At 38.6% G+C, this 22809-nt stretch overlaps 2 protein-coding genes across 2 annotated transcripts; one reads left to right on the top strand and one right to left on the bottom strand.

Annotated features, from left to right (window-relative positions):
- Positions 1-1368: 1368 nt before the first annotated feature.
- On the top strand, positions 1369-7322 carry LOC122658596 (plasma membrane ATPase 4-like). The gene is made up of 14 exons (XM_043853621.1): positions 1369-1445; positions 3291-3647; positions 3740-4501; positions 4608-4730; positions 4807-4911; positions 4995-5139; positions 5228-5392; positions 5497-5735; positions 5822-5854; positions 5966-6047; positions 6161-6321; positions 6409-6582; positions 6711-6893; positions 6984-7322. The coding sequence occupies exons 1-14, from the start codon at positions 1398-1400 to the stop codon at positions 7260-7262; spliced, it is 2856 nt and encodes a 951-aa protein (XP_043709556.1). The 5' UTR covers positions 1369-1397; the 3' UTR covers positions 7263-7322.
- Positions 7323-17537: 10215 nt separating this feature from the next.
- LOC122659392 (zinc finger BED domain-containing protein RICESLEEPER 2-like) lies at positions 17538-18428 on the bottom strand. Its single transcript, XM_043854504.1, has one exon. The coding sequence runs from the start codon at positions 18426-18428 to the stop codon at positions 17538-17540; it is 891 nt and encodes a 296-aa protein (XP_043710439.1).
- Positions 18429-22809: the final 4381 nt, after the last annotated feature.

The following is a 22809-nucleotide window of genomic DNA, read 5'->3' on the forward strand; positions in this document are numbered from 1 at the left end:
CGACAGGTGAAAGATGCGACATCCAACGATGCTGAACTCGAGAAGAAAGAAAAGAAAAAAAAAATGCCTAGTATTAAACTCGTACCGTTGGATGAAGCTTCTTCCACGTGTCGAGCTCTCAAGACCGCACTGTAGTGCATTGGGAGAGGATTTTAATCCGTGGATACTCTATTCTCACCTACATATAAAGATCTTCTTAGCTAATACCTTATCATTTTGCCTTTTTTCATTCTATTTAAATACTTTCTAAGTTTTATCCCCATGAATCCTATGATGTCCCCTCAAGGCTCAAAGAAGGAAATCTTAAATTACCTTTAACCCTTGGAATAATCCAACGGTCATCATGACATCTCTTCAATCAATACTCCATATATAACTATATAAGGTAGGTAGGTCTATGAGCGCCAACTATTTCCATTATTGCGTCCTCCCCAACTTCCTTTTGTCTTCACGAGTTGTTTATTTTTCCTCTCTCTTTTATTCATGAGAGGCTTCAAGAGCAGTTTTGTTAATCGACGACTATTCCTCGATGGTGGGTCCCCAAAAAGTTAAAGTCAAAACCATCGTTGAACTCTCACTAAACACGTAAACAGTGAAGCCATCAGAAAAAACAAAAAAAAAAAAAAAAATTCCAAATACTATCACATGGCACCTACAGATTGGAATCTAATTTGAGATATTTATGTGGGACCCATTTAAACGGCTAGACAGAGGAGTGTATGGCAAAATAAGTTATATTTTGTGCTATATAAAAGAAAAAAACACTTAATAGTTTCACATCATGTTGACCAATTCCCTGCTCCACACCAGCTGATTGGAATCTACAGTTTCTGATACCAATCCAACGGATATTGGGATGAAAAAAGAGTGTTAAGATAATATGTTAGGTTTTGCTCGGAATCGAAGATAGCGAAGAGATAGTCATATAGAGCGCAGAGATCGATGCCACGTTGACTAAGACAGTGGGGGCCACTGAAACAAAACGCATTTGGGACTTCCTGGGTAGAGCGAAGGTTTAGCAACTCGAGGTAAGCAATTGACACGTCACCGATAAAAGCAACCCAAGGAAAGCCCAAAGAAAGAGAGATGCCTGTTTGGGACTTTGGAGCCGGGAGGCTTGTGGGTGGGACCCACAGGAAAGCTGGTCAATTCGAGGAACCATTAGCTGTGATGGCGAAGTATAAAAAAGGAGGGGCTCGGGCGAGCTTGGAGTTGTGTCGAGGTTCTCGTTCTTCTCTTCTATTTTCTTGAAACTTTTAATTTTTTCTCGGCTTCCCATCGGCATGGTCGTGGCTTCTTTTCCTTTTTCAATGATTTAGGGATTTTTTTTTTCTTCTGTTCCGTGGTTCTGATAGCGTGCGTTTGTCTTTTTGAGTTCCCTTTCTCCGCCGGCGAAGATGGGTGGTTTCAGCTTAGAGGAGATTAAGAACGAGAATGTTGATCTGGTAAAAGATTTCTTCTTCCTACTCTAAGAATTTAATGCATGATTCGGTTTTTCTTGTTTCTCTTTTTTGGGAGATCCTGTTATGAAATTTCTCGGAGTTTGATTGTTTTAGTTGCAGTGGAAGGCGAGATTTTGTTGTGTGTACTAAGTTTGTTTCGGATTTGTTTTGGTTTATGTTAGTATTTGATGGCTCGGAGTTGTGATTTTTAAGGTTTTGTACTTATATACAAGAGTGGAAATGAAAACGATTTGGTTTGAGGTTTTCTTTTTTCTGAGCCTGTTTGTTTGAATTGCAGTATGTGAACAGAGAGAGCTTGGGGAATCTTACTTTCTCCTGCTTCATTTTTTCCGCTTCTTTTCGAAAATTAAATTAGGAATACGGCGATCTAAATGGAATTCTTCTGCTGTCTAGTTTGATTTGTTAGCTTTACTTTTATTCGGTCTTTGAGGGTGTGTTAATCTGATTTTTCACAATTTATATTCTGTTTTTCTTCTTTTTTTGTGTGCTTTGAGTTTGGATCAGATACTGAACGAAGATTCAGTCCTCCCCAAACTCTAAAAAGTATAAAAGAAGAGAAATTCGTCAAGAGTTTTTAAACGTTTTCCTTTCAATCGATATGGCAGAGAGAAACCTCTCTCTCTCTCTGTTTTAGTCTTCCGTTTCCATCGCTGGTCGTATACTCGTATCCCAAAACAACTAACCTACGAGAGTGGTTTTTTACTCATTTACGCCGCTCCTTACATGGCTACGATTTCGCATATTTTAGTAATTAAACAGAGAGGGACTTATTTGTTTTAATATATCTTTAATATTTTTTTATTTTTTTATTAGATTCCAGTAAACGTTCCGTCAGACTTTACGGTTTCAGTCCACCACGTTCCGCTCAGATTTCATAAATTTCTAGAGTACAGTCCACACGCTTATTTTTGCTGCTTCGGGATTTTGGATTGGTACTTGGAAGGGCTCTACAGCCTCTACTACTTCTGTGAAGTCTGAATCCGTGGTACTTCACTGTTGCCTCCAAGGTTACACGAAAAGGGTAATTTGGATCGAATCGGCACTGGTGGATTTCCATCCGAAACGGATGCAATCGGCCGATCCGGATTCCGATTCTTGAAACCATTGCCTTTGCCTCCCTCCTTTTTATGTTTTTTGATGAGAACAACCTCCTCCCTTTAATTGAACATAGAACTGAGATGATATATCATGTATATCTCGGCAATTTCTCAAGGAACTTTTTTTTTTTGTGGATAAAACTGCCCCTTCCTGCTAGCCAATTGTGAAATAAAGGGAAAAAGTTTCCCATTTATTTATTTATTTCCTGTGAACTTTCTTCTTTTTAATATGTGAAAAAATCTTATTGTTTAATATTGAAAATTGGTCAAACTCCCAATATTTTGGTTTTCTGCTTTGTAAATGACATTTGTGTCCATCCACTCTCTTAAAGGCTCTTGGTGAAACAAGAAAATAATTTATTTAATAAATAAATAAAGGAGAAAATAATGAGTTCGGTTCCTCTGCACCAGGTGAATTCATATTTGAGAGCCAACCATCAGTTCTAGTTTTTGCCATTTACAAGAGGTGGAGGGTTTTTATAGAAACAAAATTAAAATGTGATTGACTGTTGGTAGATGCAGATGATCCATTCTCGAAAATAATGGCACTGAAGTGGGGAGATTTTTCCACCCTAACCACAATTTGCCTCATAAAATGATGAAATTATTTTCAGTGAAAGCTGTGAAATATTGTTGTTTTTGGGCTATTGTCTTCCTAAATTGGAAGTTTTTTCTGGTTTATTTATGATTCTACTGAGGTACTGAGCTTGCTTTTCATACTACTACTCAGGAAAAAGTTCCCATTGAGGAAGTGTTTGAGTCCTTAAAATGTACAAGGGAGGGTCTCTCCTCCGAAGAAGGAGCCTACCGGCTTCAGATATTTGGCCCCAACAAGCTAGAAGAGAAAAAGGAGAGCAAGTTCCTCAAGTTTCTGGGATTTATGTGGAACCCTCTATCATGGGTCATGGAAGCCGCAGCTATAATGGCTATTGCCATGGCAAATGGTGGTGGTCAACCCCCCGACTGGCAGGATTTCGTGGGTATTGTTTGCCTTCTGGTGATCAACTCCACAATCAGTTTTATTGAAGAAAACAACGCCGGTAACGCTGCAGCAGCTTTGATGGCTAACCTTGCTCCCAAAACTAAGGCAAGTAAAGACATTGCTTGAAACTTGGAGTTCTCAGATAGGCCCCCTTTTGTCATTTTTTTAATTAGTATTCTTTGGTGGCATGTGTGTAGTTGCTTAGAGATGGTCGATGGAATGAGCAAGAAGCTGCCATTCTGGTTCCTGGAGACATTATCAGCGTCAAATTGGGAGATATTATCCCTGCTGATGCCCGTCTCCTAGAAGGCGATCCGTTGAAGGTTGATCAATCTGCTTTGACTGGAGAATCCCTACCTGTCACAAAGAATCCATACGATGAGGTGTTCTCTGGTTCAACTTGCAAACAGGGAGAAATAGAAGCTGTTGTCATTGCTACTGGTGTTCATACCTTCTTTGGAAAGGCTGCCCATCTTGTTGACAGCACCAATCAAGTTGGTCACTTCCAGAAGGTCTTGACTGCCATTGGTAACTTCTGTATTTGCTCCATCGCCGTGGGTATGGTCATTGAGATCATTGTAATGTACCCAATTCAGCACAGGGCATATAGGAGTGGAATTAACAACCTCTTGGTTCTCTTAATTGGTGGTATTCCCATTGCTATGCCCACTGTCTTGTCGGTGACCATGGCTATTGGTTCGCATAGGCTATCCCAGCAGGGTGCTATCACCAAGAGAATGACTGCAATTGAGGAGATGGCTGGTATGGATGTGCTCTGCAGCGACAAGACCGGTACCCTGACACTGAACAAGTTGACAGTTGATAAGAATCTTATTGAGGTGTTTGTAAAGGGTGTGGACAAGGATCAGGTGGTCTTGTTTGCAGCAAGGGCATCGAGGACTGAAAACCAAGATGCCATTGATGCTGCCATTGTTAATACCCTTGCAGACCCGAAGGAGGTATGGCTTGTTTCCCCCTTTTTTTTTTATTTTTTTTTTACCTCTTTTCTTAGTCAACTGTAAATTCTTTAACAAACACTTTTGGTATATTTTGCTTTCTGCATAGGCTCGAGCAGGTATTACAGAGGTCCATTTTTTCCCATTCAACCCTGTAGACAAGAGGACTGCTTTAACCTATTTTGACCGTGATGGCAACTGGCATCGGACCAGCAAAGGTGCCCCCGAGCAGGTAACTTGTGTGATTAGTGATGTGTTATGAAAAAAGATGAGTAATTGTTGACTCATCTATGTGTATCCAATAACAGATATTGACCCTTTGCAACGCCAAGGAGGATTTGAAGAAGAAGGTTCATTCTGTGATTGATAAATTCGCTGAGCGTGGGCTTCGATCTTTGGCTGTTGCAAGGCAGGTTAGTGGTTGTGAGTTCTGACTCCAATGTATACTCTTCCAGTGAAATGAAACATCCTTCATTGTATTAATATTTGTTTGCAGGAAGTCCCTGAGAAAACCAAGGATAGTCCAGGGAGCCCATGGCAGTTTGTTGGTTTGTTGGCTCTATTTGATCCTCCCAGGCATGACAGTGCAGAAACCATTCGCAGGGCTCTTAACCTTGGTGTGAATGTTAAGATGATTACTGGTAAGCTAAGATCATCCTTTTCCTGTAATTAGTCCCCCCGGCAATCATAGATTGCTTACTTCACTTCTTTTACTATTTCCACATTCAGGGGATCAACTTGCCATTGCAAAGGAGACTGGGCGGAGGCTTGGAATGGGAACTAACATGTATCCGTCCTCTACTCTGCTTGGTGAACACAAGGATGAAAATATTGCGTCCCTTCCCGTAGATGAGTTGATTGAGAAGGCTGATGGTTTTGCAGGAGTATTTCCAGGTGGGTCCCTTGCATATCTGCTCCCTGGAATTGTTTGCCTTTTCCCTTCCATTATTGATCATAAGAACTGGCTTTCTGACATTTTCTCCCTTTTGTTGTTGTAGAGCACAAATATGAAATAGTGAGGAAGTTGCAGGAGAGGAAGCACATCTGTGGTATGACTGGAGATGGTGTCAATGATGCCCCTGCTTTGAAGAAGGCAGATATTGGTATTGCTGTTGCTGATGCTACTGATGCTGCTAGAAGTGCTTCTGACATTGTCCTCACTGAACCTGGGCTGAGCGTTATCATCAGTGCTGTGCTGACCAGCAGAGCAATTTTCCAACGGATGAAGAACTACACAGTTAGTTTCTGTCATCTTCGTTACCTATTTCCATGCAATTTCTTTCACTTAATAGTGACTGATACACTTATTTTTAACCTTTGCAGATCTATGCAGTTTCAATCACAATTCGTATTGTGGTAAGTTTATTGGATAGAGACTAAGAGATTGTTTAGTGTTTCTCAGACTTTTGATAGTAATTCTCAGGGTATTCACAGATAGAACTATCAGTTTTGCTCCTGATTTTGTAGTTCGGTTTCTTGCTTATCGCTCTGATCTGGAGGTTCGACTTCTCTCCCTTCATGGTTTTGATCATTGCCATTCTAAATGATGGTAAGATTTTTTTTCTAGCAAAGTTTTGAAAGTGTAAGAGTCTCCTTAGTTACTCAATTGTGCTTCATCCTTGTAAAATTGTGATTCTGATTCATTTCCAATTTTATCTTTAGGTACAATCATGACCATCTCAAAGGATCGGGTGAAGCCATCTCCACAGCCTGACAGTTGGAAATTGAAGGAAATCTTTGCAACTGGAATTGTGCTAGGTGGTTACATGGCATTGATGACAGTGTTATTCTTCTGGTTGATGAGCAAGACCACTTTCTTTGAGGTAAGAGATTTGATCCTGTTTCGTCTGCAGATACTTGACCTCATTCTTTTAAGAATTAATCTTTCTGTTGCGGACCTTGATATGTAGACACAATTCCATGTAAGGAGAATAAGTGACCAACGATATGAAATGATGGCTGCCTTATACCTACAAGTCAGTATTATTAGCCAGGCCCTCATTTTTGTCACCCGTTCTCGTAGCTGGTCCTTTGTTGAACGCCCTGGATTGCTCTTAGTATGTGCTTTTATAATTGCTCAGCTGGTAAGACACATTCTCTTACGCTTTTCCTAATTAGTGGAAATTGTTGGCTGAATTAAACACTACAACTAAATGGGCTGAGAGATGTTTTTGATCTGCTTTAAGCTAACCAATCTGATGTTCTTGCTTAGGTGGCAACTCTGATAGCTGTTTACGCCCACTGGAGTTTTGCCTTCATTAAGGGTTGCGGCTGGGGTTGGGCTGGAGTCATCTGGCTTTACAGTCTGGTCACCTATGTACCACTTGACTTCCTCAAGTTTGCAATCCGCTACATCCTCAGTGGAAGGGCCTGGGTTAACATGCTAGAGAACAAGGTATACATTTATCTCTATGATTCCCTTCTTGATGAGCCATGCTGTGTCTTTATGTGATTATAACTGTGTTCCTTTCTCCTTCAACCACAGACTGCCTTCACCACCAAGAAGGATTATGGCAAAGAGGAAAGAGAAGCACAGTGGGCACATGCTCAGCGGACACTTCACGGACTCCAACCACCAGAATCTACCAATCTCTTCACCGACAAGAACAGCTACAGGGAGCTCTCTGAGATCGCCGAGCAAGCCAAGAGACGAGCTGAAGTAGCAAGGCTTCGTGAACTGACCACACTCAAGGGTCACGTTGAGTCGGTAGCAAAGCTGAAGGGTCTTGATATTGATGCTATTCAGCAGCATTACACAGTTTAATCAAAGAACAGTAGAGAAGCAGCAGCCGGGTCTATTAAAAAGATGCATAATATTGCCAGAGAAGAGGATGTAAGTCCTAATTACTATAACCTTCACTTGATAGACTCTTACCATTTCATTTCCTTAGACTTTTTTCTTTTTCTCCATCATCTCTTCATCTGCCTTTCTTTTCTTCATGTTTTTATTTCTGCTGTCATAAGGCGAAAGACATTACCTCCACCTTTTCAGAAGGTGAGCATGGAATGATACTTTTGGAATTGTAATATATGTAGGTGTGATGAATGAAGAGTTTTATTTGTGTAATCTTCCATTTTTTTTTAAGATCCTTGTTGCGAAAAACAGTGGATTTAGAAGTTTTAACCTTCTCTTAACTGCAAAAGTTCTTTAAGTCAATGGTAAAAAAAGATTTATACCATTTGGCATTATCAAAATCTGCTGGTCTTGCACTTTCTTTGAATTGAGATGTGACATGACAAAATTTCCCTACGTTTGTTACAACAATGTAAAATTTTACCTGTGAAAATTTTACACGAAAATTTTTTACGTGAACATTTATATGCTAACAAAATTTTTAGTGTTTGTTTTTAATAGGTAAAATATCATTGTAAGATTTTCCAATGCTTGTTTTACTTATTTTATATGATAAAAGAATTCCATAAGATACCATTATATTAGATTTGAGGACAAGATCTCTACTTGGTCGCATGATCTCTGCACAAGCGTCAGGGCCAATGGAGCATGCCTGAGTAGCTACCCAGGGGGCAGAGACGTCATTTCATTGTGCTCTGTGATAGGATGTAGGAAACGCCACCAAGTAGAGATCTTTTCCCCTAAATTTAATTAGGCAACTCATAGTATATGTTTGTGACTTGAGAATCATGTAAAGACAAGCAACAAAAGATACAATCAATATGGTACATATTCCCCATGAACCCAATTTTAACAATCTGATCATGGATCCAAGTCCCTTGATCTAATGCTGAGAGATTTGCAGGCATAGAGGGCCGCTGAGAAAGATGACTTATCGGGTGATATCCTTTTTCTCCTCGTGACCTAAAAATAATTGCAAGCTACTTCAAACCAATCGTTTTGGGTCCAAAGCGTGACCATCACAGTCCATGTCACAACAACTCTAGCTACCATGGTCTTGAGCAAGTTGATGGCATCTGCGAGAGAGCACCCAATTAACAAAATAGAAGAACAAAAATCAGTGTTTGAACTAGTCATCCTACCTAAAGGTTTAGAAGTTCTAGCCTTATAGACTAAGACATGGAAGGCATGACATACTTTCTACTTTCTCTTCAATGCATACATCATCAAAAAGAGTTGTGAAATTAATTAACAGATAGAATAGTTTCCAAGGCCAGGTATTGCAGCTCTCCTTTAGCCATTGCACTAGTTGAAATGAATCGATCTAAATCTCTATGCGCTTGAAGCCTTGTTATGTTACCTGTTTGAGTCTTTGGTTAATAGTTTTTCCTTTTGTTTCATTTGTGTAACCGGATCAAGCTAGACCCTAAGTCAGTTCTCTAGCAGCATTAATAAGTTGCATAGTGAATTCACACAGTTTAGAAATCGATCCATATCTGTTTGACTAAGATCTTATTTATATTGTGCTACCTTTTGGTATGAGTTCTTTGATAAGTCGTCTGCCGAATTTAGTAGTTTCCTTGTGGGCGACTGGATATACATGGAGAGTTCTAGGATTGAAAGTTTCCATTGACAGTGGTCTTGGAGAGATCCCCCTGCCTATTTGGGAGTTGAATCCACATATAATAGATCTTTGGGAAAATATCATCCCCCTCCCCTCTAAGTTTCTTTAATATCAATTAAGTACCTAAGTTATGAAAAATGATAATTCCCTCCCCTACTTTATAAAGATTCTATTAACCGTATCCTAACCATTAAAAAATGTCATTAAGTGATGACATGACATGTACAAAATTTCTAAAACCCTAAAATACCTTTGATATAATTAGATTTCAATTTTATCCTCCCTTATTTTTCCAATTTTGCCCTCCCCTCCTTCTTCTTCCACTAGCACCACCATCATCGCCAGTACCGAAACCCCTCTTAGGAATCAGGTCTGCCCACCTCTCCTTAACCGCCCACCACTTCCCCACTTACTTATAAATCTACCCTCTCCCACCCTCTTTCATCCTCTCTCGTCCCCACTTACTTATAAATCTACCCTCTATCTACCCTCTCCCACCCTCTTTCCTCTTCTCTCTCTCTCTCTCTCTCTCTCTCTCTCACAAGGAAAATAAATTCTGTATAGAAGCAGAGAAGCAAGCAATCATTCTGCAACCTCTACCTACCTTCTCGTGCAAGGTCTGAAGAGTGAAGGATCGATCATTCGAGCTAATACCAGTGCCACCTAAACATTAACCAGAAAGAGAAAGGGAGAAAGTGAGAAAGTAAAAGATGAGTTGCAATGGCTACCGCGTCCTCGAAAAGGATGAAGTGAGTCTTGCATTCTCCGTCCCTATCTACAGTGGATTGAGAGCCCTGAGGCTCAGGGTCACGCTACCGTCTTTGTAGCTAAGTTCTTCGGCCGCGCCAGCCTCATGTCCTTTATCTCCGCTGTTCCCGAGAATCAGAGACCTGGTATGTTTGTTATTATCTTCTACCTTTTTATCTCCATCATTTTCTTCTTAGCCCATCCTTTGTGATCGATCCTCGTTCCTAAACCCATCTTAATTTCTCTGCTTCTTGTTTTGTGTTTGTGGATTCAGCACTCTTCCCTTCTTCCTGACAACCCCTCCTTCCAAGTTTGAATTTTTTTTAATTTTTTTTGGGTCCCCCTCTAATTTAGACCTCGCTCTGTTTTGTACTTCTGGATTTTAGTGCTTCTTTCCCTCTCTGCATTTGGGAGCTCGCCTACAAATTAGGCATCCACACCTGCTTCTCCCATTATATCAGTGCTTGTTACAACATTCACGATCAGAGTGGAAAGATATTCCCAAGTGGTTTTGCTGTGAAGGTACAACAAAGCCGTAGACTCGACACTTCAAGAACTCAGAACCGGGAGGCTAAGTTGGGTGGACTCTCCACGGCACTGGAACCGCCATCGGCGCCAAATACTCCAATAAAGGCCTATTGCGAAGGAGGGTTTGGGTATATTGTGGGTCGCGGTTCCTCGCAGGAGTGGCAGGGAAGGGGAGCACTATTGCAGCGGAGGTAATGGGGTACGGGTTGGGTTGGGGATAAAGGACAGAGGTGGTTGGGCGGGGCTATGAGACACGGTGGATTTGGGAGAGAGAGAGAGAGAGAGGAGAGGATGAAAGAGGGTGGGAGAGGGTAGATTTATAAGTGGGGAAGTGGTGGGAAGTTAAGAAGAGGTGGGTAGACCTGATTCCTAAGAGGGGTTTCGTAGAGGGTTTCACAGAGGGGTTTTGGTGGGGGCGGTGGTGCTGGTGGTGGAAGAGTGGTGGCGATGATGGTGGTGCTGGGAAGAAGAAGTGGTGATGATAGTGGTGTTGGCGGAGGAGAAGAAGAAGAAGAAGAAGAAGAAGAAGAAGAAGGGGAGGGCAAAATTGGAATATAATTATATTAAAGGTATTTTGGGGTTTTAGAAATTTTGTACATGCCACGTAATCACTTAATGGTGTATTTTAATGGTTGGGGTAGGGTTGATAGAATCTTTATAAAGCAGGGGAGGGAATTATCATTTTTCAAAAATTGGGTATTGGGTTGATATTAAGGAAACATAGAGGGGAGGGGGATGATAGTTTCCCTAGATCTTTTTAGGCCGTTAAGAGTGTGGCGATGCTTGTAAAATCACCTAGAGGGGGGGTGAATAGGTGAAACTAGTGTAAAATAAAATCTTTTGTGAAATATCAAGTTATTAACAAAAATTAAAGTAATTGCACCAATAACACAAAGATTTTATAGTGGTTCGGCCAAAACTTGCCTACATCCACTCTTCTCATCTTAGAGAGAATTTCATTAAAAATAATCTTGAGAAAGAGCAAGAGAACTCTTACAAATCTTGATTCCGAGCAAGAGAACTCAACACTGCTCTTGATTTCGAGCAAGAGAACTCAACTAATCTTGATTCCGAGCAAGAGGACTCAATATAACATAAAGTAAAAACTTCTAAGAAAAGGGTTACCTCAACCTAGTAGGAGTGTATGCTAACTTCCACCCTTGAAGCTTGAAGCTAGATATAGTAGAGGAGCTTGAGTGTGTGAGCTTGTGATGAATAGATGCTTGTAATCAATGAATGCTCACTAAAGGCTATAGCACTTAGACTTGTAGTAAAGTCTCTTAATGATGGTGATTGGTATTAATTTGAGCTTAAACAGGTGCCTATTTATAGGCCAGGCAGCTCAATTTAATTAATGATCTATCTTAAGATCGGATTCAAAAGACAGAGCTAATCTGGTATGCCGTTTCCCAATCCGGTATACTGAATCACCAAATTACTTAAAATATAGCCTTTGACTCAATGGTCAATCCCAATGGTCATTATTGGATTCGGTATGCTGGATCATTGGTCTGTAATGATATTTTGATCCGGTATGCTGGATCCAGATCCGGAGCATTCCGTTTGCTCTCTGTGACTTGTATTTGTGGGATTTATAGGATTCAGTATGCCGTTTCAGATCCGGTATACCGAATCAGCAGTTTTGTTGAATTACTGCAAGTCCTTGGAAGGACTGATTTAGGATGATTCTAATTGGCATAGGCACATGGATTTGGGTCATTTTTAACCTCTTAAGGTCTTTCTTTATGTATACATGCGTGTGTGTGTACGATACATTAATTTAGACCTTAATACATCTTTACAATTTTAATACAATTCCAACACTTCAAAAGTACTTCAAGTCTTGGTCTCCATAGCTTTGCTTGAGTATTTTCTTCGTTGAATCATTGAAGTGCTTGTGTATAGACTCTTGAGATTAGGTGCACCCCCTCACTTGTTGCCATGCTCTTGTAAAGGGCTTCTTATGCATCTAGAATAAGAGTTAGTACACATTTGGTTTATTTGTTATCATCAAAACCATGATATGAAGGAGTGTGTGAGGTCCTTTCCTCAACAATCTCCCCCTTTTTTATGATGACAAATATTTTATCAAAGTAATGAAAATAAAGTAATCTTTCACAATAATAAATCCATAATGCATATTAAAATCATATTTGAAATTCTTAATTGAAATTGCATATAAAGGAGTACAATAAGCAATAAGAAAACTTTCAAGATTACACTCATTTTTCACTTTTTCTCCCCCTTTGACATTATCAAAAAGTGTTAAAGCAAACAAAAAATTATGGAGCTTCGGGATTGAGTGGATCTTGAGGAGGCATCCCAGGAAATGGTGGAATAGAGGGAATAGAATTAGATTCTCCGGGGTAGGGTGCCCGAAAAGATGGTCGAAAGCCTTGAGGTGTGAAGCCTTGAGGTGGAGCGGCTTGTGGAGTAGCTCCCGAAATGTCAAGAGATAGAAAGCCAAGATTAAGAGACAAGGTTTGGACCGTGGTGAGGATCCTATTTTGTCTAGAGTTCATCGAGTCAAAGCTTGTTTTGACTTCTTAACGCAATGAAATGACATCTTGTTGGAGTTGTTGTTGTCCCATTTCAAGGTCAATCACCCTTGTATTGGTTTCTTCCATGTATTCCTCCAAGTTGGAAACCCAAGTTTGAAAACCTTCGGGTGCCCAATGTTGTTGACGGGGTTGCCTTCTTGGTTGTCATTCTTCCTCGTTATCCGAATCACCTTCCTCATATTCTTCATGAAAATCCGGAATGTTTATTGTGTGGAAAGAATTTCGAGTGATGGGAAGGAAAAAAGTGGTAGATTCCATCTCACGATCAAGATCAATGTCAAAGGCTTTAAAGATGCGGGTGAGATGATGACCATAAGGAAGGTTTGTGGTCCTCCTTGGATGTGCAATCGTCTTCATGTACCGCATGATGAAATAGGGAAGGCACATAGGAGTGTTGGTATTCACATAATATGTAAGATAGGCTTGTGGGGTTAAGCACTTACTCCTATCTCCTTCTCTTGGGATGAAGTTATGTTGAATGATGTAAGAAATGACATGAGCGATGAGCTTGAGACGAGCAATAGGGATGGATGCTTCATCTCCATAGTATTCTTCAAGGATGTTGGAGTATACCTCTTCATGGTTAATGAGATCATGAAAGGAGGAGCTCTTGGGAGTCCAAAATAGATAAGGTCCTTCACTAGAGATTTGAAAGAAACTTGCAAGGTCATCAATGGAAATGTCCATTTGAATGCCCTTGACAAAGGTATGAATCATCAAATCGTGCTTCGACCCGCTAAAATGAAGGTTGTTGTAGAAGTATTTAACAAGATTTGGGTAGCAAGGCTCTGAGAGATGAAGGAAAGAGTCCCATCCAATGTCTTTAAATTTTTCTTCAAGGTGAAGACTGTGGAATGAGAAGACGTCGACATCTCTTCCTTCTTTAATTTTTCTAGCAAGGAAGAGAGGCCAATTCTCACGGCATTCGGGGTTGGGGAAGAGTCGACTTGGTGGATTTGTAGTAGCTCCCGCTTTTTGTCTAGAAGAGCCACCACGAATTGGTGTAAATCGTCCTCCATGACGACCTCTTTTTGAAGGTGGAGCATCTTGAGTCATTGGTTGCTTCTCTTTTCTACTCATGTTTGAGGGATTGAGAGTGAGGGAGATGAGAAAATAAGTGAAAGTGAGTGATTTGGAGTGTTTAGAACAAGGGGAAAGATGTGTGAGTGAAATAATGTAGAAAAAAATAAGCAAACAATGAGCTTTATATAGGCCCAATCTAGTCTCAATGGCTAGAAAATGGCTAAAAAATAGCCAGAAAAAAGCGATTCGGTATACGGAATCCAATCCGGCATACGCCGTTTCCTCTCGGGAATCTTATATCTGTTGGAGATATATGAAACGGTATACCGTTTACAGATTTGGTACGCCGAAATGAGTTTTTCAGTAGATTTCACAGATTTAAGAATAACAGAGACAAAAAATAATCATTCAAAGGGGTTACATATCCCTAGTTCTCTTCTTAACATACAAAATCTCTCTTCACTTAGGGGTTTTGTAAAAATATTTGCGAGTTGCTTCCCGGTCTCTATGAAGTCAAGTTGGATTTCACCTCTTTAAGCTATATTACGTAAAAAGTGATGGCGAATGTCAATGTGTTTTGCTCTAGAGTGTAAAATTGGATTTTTGCTAAGATTTATAGCACTCGTGTTATCACATCGGATTGAGGAAGTGTCAAACTTTATTCTATAGTCTTGGAGAGTTTGCCTCATCCATAACATTTATGCACAACACCGACCGACTGCTATGTATTCGAGCTCAGTGATTGACAAAGTCACAAAATTTTGTTTCTTACTAAACCACGAAACCAAACAAGATCCAAGAAAGTGACAAATCCCACTTGTACTCTTCCGATCAATATGACATCTGGGAAAGTCGGTGTCGGAGAAGCTAACAAGGTCAAAGTCTTGGTTTCATGGGTACCAAAGGCCAATGCTTGGAGTCCCTTTAAAGTATTTGAATATTCTTTTGACAGCACTTAAATGGGATTGCATAGGTTTGGCTTGAAACCTAGCACAAGCACAGACACTAAATATTATGTCTGGTCTACTAGCCGATAAGTAAAGTAAACTATCCATCATTCCTCTATATTTTGTAGGTCAGTAGGTGTACCATCTTTATCCATGGACATTTTAATAGATGTCATGGGAATACTAGAGGATTTTTGTCCATTAATGTCAAACTTTTTCAAAAGTTCTTTAAGATACTTAGTTTGACTAATGAAGATTCCATCTAGGGTTTGTTTTATTTGAAGTCCTAAAAAGAAATTCAATTCACCCATAAGACTCATTTCAAATTCATTTTTCATTGTTTGACTGAATTCAAGACAAAATACATCATTAGTAGGCCCAAAAATTATGTCATCTACATAAATTTGAACAATAATAAGGTCATTTCTTTTATGCTTAACAAATAAGGTTATGTCACTCTTTCCCATTGAAAAACCACTGTCAATAAGAAACTTATTCAATCTTTCATACCAAGCTCTTGGAGCCTGTTTCAAATCATATAAGGCTTTTAGGGATATCAATGGGTCGGTTCGATCCGATTTCGGTTCGGGCTTTTCGGTTTCGGTGTGACTTTTATAGAAATCGAAACCAATCCAATAAGAAATGTTCGATTTTGGCTCGGCTCCGATTTCGGTGCAGTTTGGTTTCGTGTCGGTTTCGGTTTATGATAACGGGTTGATATCGGTTTGGATTCGGTTCGGTACCGATTTTATATAACTGGTAAGGTTCGATTAGTGCTTATTTTTCTTTTCTTTCTCTTTTTAACTACATAAAATATTTCATTAGATCAAAATCTCAAATACAATGCATCTTGCCATCCTATGCCCTATGGATACAATTGGTTGGGTAATCACTCACAAAGGATATGAGATAAAGTGAGAAACTATCACAAGAACTGTAACAATATGTAAGTATGTTAAATCAATAGAATATGAGAGAAATTATAAGAACAACATTTGAACATTTGATAAAAGTTCATATCATATGGAACCCAAGAAGATTTTCAAATGCAACTACAAGTCAACACACACTTAAAAGTTCATAGAACATCTACTTAAAAATTCATACAACATCCACTTAAAAGTCTTCAAAAGTTCAACATTAAGAATTAATGTTCCCTTAAAATAGTTATGTTCTTTGTTCCTCAAGAATGATAACACAACACAAGACTTGAGAGTTGAGACCAAAACTGAAATAACATGTCCTGCACAACCAAAAAAAAAAAAAAAGATTTAACTCCAAAGATCAACAATTGTTATATTTTATTAGAAATCAAAGAATAAATTATGAAATGTGTGCAAGTGCAAACTACCTTTTCGACAGGCTCGAGCCAATCCTTCTCTATCTATTATAACCTGAAGGCTCACCAGTCTCCCTTTCAATCTGCAACCGTCCAAACACATTTCCTAGTGCGTTGTCCACATCAATGGGATCATCAACAGGTTCAGCTACATACATAAGATAGTAATTTAGCAACTAAAGTAAGCAAAAATGAAAAATAACTTAATAGAAAATTGAAAAATTACATCTGAAATCTATATCAAACATCTAGTCTCGAAGACATATTAGTGCTTCAGCGTTGGTAGGCAGTAGTTTGCTCCGATATTTGTCAATAACACGACCCCCAACGCTAAAAGCTGACTCAGATGCAACCATTGAAACTGGTATAGCCAAAACATCATGAGCCATCCGAGCCACGTCTGGATACCTTGACCCATTCACCTTCCAAAAAGCCAACACATCATACTCATCATCACCATCACTGAATGGAATCTTGGTTCATCTAGATACACATCTAGCTGAAATTTAGTTCCATTATCTGCCTCATCAATCACGGATTGCATAAATGCCTATGAAAATTGAAAAATATGAGTCATTAATAAGATTAGCAATGAATATGGAAACTTGCAACTTAAAAAATAAATTAAAATTATAAGAAATGTAAAATTTACTTACAGTTCTAGTTCTAGATTTCCCAGGACGAGTGAACAGTACTGGAATCTCATAATCACTTGCTTTCATACTCTTGTATTCATTAAAAAGTTGATACAAAGCAGATTTCACATTGTTTCCCATATCAATTCCAGTTGGGTCCAAAGGAGCAAGCTTAGCAAATGCCCAAGTCACAAAACTAAGCTTGTAACGAGGATCGAACAACAAGGCAATGGCCAAAATTAGACTATAGTTCCTCCAATATTTGTCAAATTTCTTTTTCATTTCAACTGTCATTGGCCTCATAAAACTAAGCCCATGTGATACCTCTTCTAACAAACTTTTGTGAATCTCCCAAACATTTTCAAAATACAAATTTGATGTAGGATACTTGGAACCTGAAAGCAAAACAGTGATTTCATAGAAGGGATGCAAAAAGCCCATCAATTTCTCGATCTTTAACCATTGATCAGAACTTAGACAAGTTTTATAATTATCCTCCACTAGTCCAAGGTTCTCAAATGCTTTCCGATAAAATAAAGCAGAATCAAGCATGATATAAGTTGAGTTCCACCTTGTGGTGACATCTCAATGCAACCCCTTACTACTTGGTAATGACAATTGCTAACAAATATCCAAGAATTTTACTTTCCTTGCTTGTGATCCTTTCACATAGGCTATACTAGATCGAATCAATGCCACAGACTCGTCTATGTGCTTTAGTCCATCTTGTACAATGAGATTGAGAATATGAGCACAACACCTATTATGAAAGAATTCTCCTTTACAAAAGAGCATTCTTCAAATTCAGGTTTCTTTTCAACAACTCAACAAAACTGAAATTAGAAGTAGCATTATCTAAAGTAATTGAAAACAATTTTCGGTCAATACCCCACTCAGACAAGATCTTTGAAACCATTTCACAAATATTGATGTCAGTATGTGGAGGTGGCATGATGCAAAACTTCAATAACTTCTTATGCAACACCCAATCCTTATCAATATAATGGCCTGTCAAAGATATGTATCCATCATTGGTGATGGATTTCCATAGATCACTTGTCAAAGAAATCTTCCCATTAAATGACTTAAGTAGATTATGGATTCTACTGGACTCCAAATTGTAAAACTTCAAAATCTCCGCCATTTGTGTGTTTCGGGTAATATGGGTGTAGTCAGGAAAAAGGTATGTGATTAATTCCCTGAACTCCTCATACTCAACAAAGATTAAAGGTAACTCATGTCTCACAATAAGCCTCGTGGCCTTATCACGCACCCAGACTTGGTCAACCTTTTTATCTCTTAACATTAATTTTTCATCATTAACACCCAGAGTCATTTGGGTTGGTCCTTTGTTTTCCCGTTTTAGGCAATTTAAAATATGTCTGCTAAGGCTTCCAGTTTCATTAGTAGTACTATCAGCCTTATAGATTTGCCCACACCTATTGCATTTCGCTCGTTCCTTCCCATCACTAAAATCCTTCCCCTCAAGAATTTCAAACTCCTCCCAAACAGTACTCCTTCTTTTCCTCTTAGTAACATCTATTTCAACAATTGTTGTGCCTGCAAGTTCTGTTGTTGAAATTCCAGGAATGTAAAGTCCATCATCGGACATCACATCAGCATCTGAGCCACAATCGGGCTCATCTTCTATGTTGACTTGTGCGTTGGACATTTCTATAACTATAATTAATAGAAAAATATATAACATATTAATAAATAATGTCCAACAAAGCCAGCAACAATACACAAGCCTGCAGATTTGAGTATCTTAAGTAACAAAAGACCTTAACATTAGCCCACTGTTTGGTGTCTTTCTATTTTTTTGTTGCTGGAATTGAGTGCTAAAGCCTACTGTTTTGACAGTATCTGTGATCCTATTGTGGGTTAGGCTACTAATGACCTAGTCCTACATTAAGAACTAGTTATTTAGTACATGTGGTCACAAAGTGTCCATTCTCATCATGTTTTACTCATGCTGCCATAAAATGTATACATATTTTTTTATCTTGTATGTTTCTCATCACCCCATATCTTGAAAGAATGTAATTGTTTTTGATAATCTGTAATATTTTCCTACCTTATGTTTTGATAGAGGTTTTTACCCAATAAAATTCTTTTGAAAACACACGATATATATGCAGCATAACTTCCTAGATAGAGTTCTTTTGAGTGCAAGCAAGCACAAACCTCTATCAAAACATGAGAAATATGAGGTGATGAGAACCCCAAAGAGTCCATAAATTTTTTTGAGTGCAAACACAAACCCACATCGGAGCTGAAATTCAAGGAATGGAAGCACAAACCTACATGAGTTCTTTTGAGTGCAAGCAAGCACAAACCCAAGTCCATACATTTTTTTAGCCTCAGACCTCAAAGAGTCTATCCCTGCATTAATTACAGATTTATAGTGCAAACTGAATATCACCAAAGTTCTTCCTCTAATTGATTTAACCATTCAATTGATTGACAAAAATTGGTACCGATAAATTCATTCCTCCTCAAGATAATGGATATCCAACCTCAACAAGAGGTAAACCATATTAGACACGGTGCAACTACTTTATGCAAAATGGGTGGGGTCACTTTATTGTTCAAAATTTCAAATGGTCTCAGGTCTCTTAATGATTTGTGACTCCCCCGACAACTCAAACCCCGTTTTTCCACCTTCTTGGTGGAACCAGATACAAAGCTGACCCAATAGATCACTGGGTGGTCTGATTAGCTACAAGAAGCCTAAACCTAAACCTAATCCCCTCCGTAGAGTGAAGTTGAGATGGAGTAGCAATTAGCATCAATACAAAGTTAATCAAAAATCAAAGGGAAAATCGAAAACCTAAAAGAACTCAATGTGAACAACTGAACAAGTTTAAGAGGATGACCTGAGTGTGCCTATGCCGTGATTGTCGAGACTCGAGAGCCTGTGCCGCCATTACTGGTGCCGCTGAGAGTTGAGGATGAGGTCCGGTGTCTCTGCCGTTAAGGCGCTGAGAGAGAAAGGGAAAGAGATGAGGTCGTCTAGTCTTGAGGCTTGAGTGTCGGCGGCGAGACTATGAGAGTAAAAGGGAAAGAGTGACAAACGAAAAAGATTGAAAGTCGAATGCTCGAATAGCGTCTTAGGGCATTAAGGCATTTAGATTTTAGATTTTTAGGGTATTTAGGTTTTTAGTACTGGGTTGGTTTGGTTCGGGTTCATTTTACCGGGTTCACCGGTGCACTGTCGGGCTAGCCTGAACCGAACCGAAATCGAATGCTCCCTAAGTCCACAAACCGAACCCGATCCAATAAGGGATCAGTTCGGTGTGGTCCGGGCTCGTTCTGGCTGGTTCGGGCTTTATTGGTTCGGGTTGGGTATTGATACCCCTAAAGGCTTTCTTAAGTTTATAGACATGGTTTGGATACTTTGTATCCTCAAATTCCAGGGGTTGAATGACATGCACTTTTTCATTTATAAAACCATTCAAGAATGCACTTTTAATATCCATTTGATGCAACTTAAAGTTTTTATAGCATGCAAATGCAAGTAACATACGAATGGATTCAAGTGTAGCTACTAGCTACAGGAGCATAAGTTTCATCAAAATCAATGCCTTCTTGTTGGTTATAACCTTGAGTAACCAACTTGACCTTGTTTCTTGTTATATTTCCATCTTCATAAAGTTTGTTTTTAAATACCCATTTTGTTCCAGTTATCTTGGTGTTCATAGGTTTTGGCACTAATTCCCAAACTTAATTTCTTTCAAATTGATTAAGCTCTTCTTGCATAGCAACTATCAAATTACTATCCAATAAGGCTTCTTTTATACTTTTAGGCTCAATGATAGAGATAAAGGCTACATTTGAACAAACATTTTGAATTTTACTCCTAGTTTGTATGTCTTTCTTTAAGTTTCCAATAACAAGGTCAAGAGGGTGATCTTTGATGGTTTTTATTTCCTTTGGAAGTTGATGTTCATTAGATTCTTCTACAGATATGTTTTCAATTCTGTTTCTTATTTCAAGTACTTCGTCTTCATCTTCCTCTTCTAGATTTTTATTTTTTTCTTTGGTCATTGATTCATCAAATTTAACATTCATAGACTCTTCCACAACTAGAGTTCTCTTATTGAATACTCTATAAGCTCGACTATTTGTGGAGTAGCCTAAGAATATACCATTATAGGTCTTTTCTTCAAATTTTCCTACGTTGTCTTTTGTGTTTGAGATAAAACAAGCATAATCAAAAACTTTAAATTAGTTAACTTTAGGAAGTTTATTATAAAAAATTTCATAGGGAGTTTTTAAGAGAATAGGTCTTATTAAAACTCGGTTCAAAACATAACATGCCGTATGAACGGCGTCGGCCCAAAGATACTTTGGCAAAGAATACTCATTGAGCATTGTCCTTGCGGTTTCTTGGATTATTCTATTTTTCCTTTCAACCACACCATTTGATTGTAGTGTTCTAGGAGCAAAAAAGTTATGAGTTATACCTTGTTCTCTACAAAAATCTCCAAATTCATTTATGTTGTCAGATTCACCACCATGGTCACTTTTGATTGAGGTGATCAAGTAACCCTTTTGATTTTGTATTCTCTTACAAAGAGACACAAATTCTTCAAATGCATCATTTTTATGCTTGAGAAAAAGGGTCCAGGTAAATCTAGAGTAGTCATCTACTATAACAAAAGTATATTTCTTTCCTCCTAGACTTGTAGTTGGAATGGGTCCAAATAAGTCAAGGTGGAGTAATTCCAAAGACCTAGAGGTAGCAACTAAGTTTATGGCCTTGTGAGAAACTTTTGTTAATTTACTTCTTTGACATGCATAACACACATGATGTTTGTCAAAGCTTAGCTTAGGGAGATTTCTCACCAAATTCTTTGTAGAGAGGGATTTAATTAACTTAGAGTTTATATGTCCTAATTTTCTATGCCATAGGATTGCATCATCAACTTTAGATATAAGGCATGCATAATGAGAATCTAAGTTAAATATGCAAGTATAAACATTGTTTTTCCTGCATTCTTCAAGAATCATATGATTTTCATGATCTTTAATCACACATTTTGAGGCATCAAAATTAATAAAATAACCAATGTTGCATAATTGACTTACACTAAGTAGGTTGTACTTTAAGTTATCAACCAAGCTAACATTTGAGATGATTGTACCTCCAAATTTGATTGAACCATTTCCAATGATTCTTCCTTTGCTGTTGTTTCCAAAGGATACCCATCTTCCTTTTTGCTTTTTGAGCTCGAAGAAAAGCTTTGGATTGGATGTCATGTGCTTGGAGTAACCATTATGAATGTACCATTCCATATTGCTCTTGTGCACCTACAAAACAATAATGCTTAATAAAATTTTGGTCCTCATTTCATGTTGGATTTGTTAAGGTTAGTATCATACATTTCTCTTGGTCTCTAAACCATTTGGGTTCCATTTACCTTTTGGTTACCATACCAATTGTTGTATGATTGGGGATTTCAAGGTCTTTGATTTTGGGTTACCTTATGTGATCTTCGCATTTTGAGAGGGTTCCTAGGTCTTTGCACCTTTGGAGGATCTCTCCTATATTGACCATAATAAGGTCTTCTAGGTTTGTATTCTTTGAGCCTTTGGAGGATCTCTCCTATATTGACCATAATAAGGTCTTCTAGGTTTGTATTCTTTGAGCCTTTGGAGGATCTCTTCTATATTGACCATAATAAGGTCTTGTAGGTTTGTATTCTTTGAGCCCATGTACTGATTATTCCATCGAGTATCATGGCAATCCCAAATTGAATGCCCCTTCTTACTACAATTATTGCATGCAATATTTTGGGTGGTTTTTGGTCTTTGAATCTTAATTCTGGGATTGGGTTTCTTCACTTGAGGATTTTTCTTCTTGAAATAACATTCCTCAAGAGAATGTCCTTTCTTTCTACAAAAATTGCAGTATTTATTTTTCTTTGCTCCCCTTACTTGCTATCTTACTTGAACTTGACTTTTGGGTTTGTTTTGAATTGTTATCCAAACCATGACCTAATCCTTCCTTATTGAAAGATACTTTTGAGGAGGTTCCAAGTAAGATT

The sequence above is a fragment of the Telopea speciosissima genome, chromosome 4, assembly GCF_018873765.1.
Source record: "Telopea speciosissima isolate NSW1024214 ecotype Mountain lineage chromosome 4, Tspe_v1, whole genome shotgun sequence".
Taxonomy (NCBI): domain Eukaryota; kingdom Viridiplantae; phylum Streptophyta; class Magnoliopsida; order Proteales; family Proteaceae; genus Telopea; species Telopea speciosissima.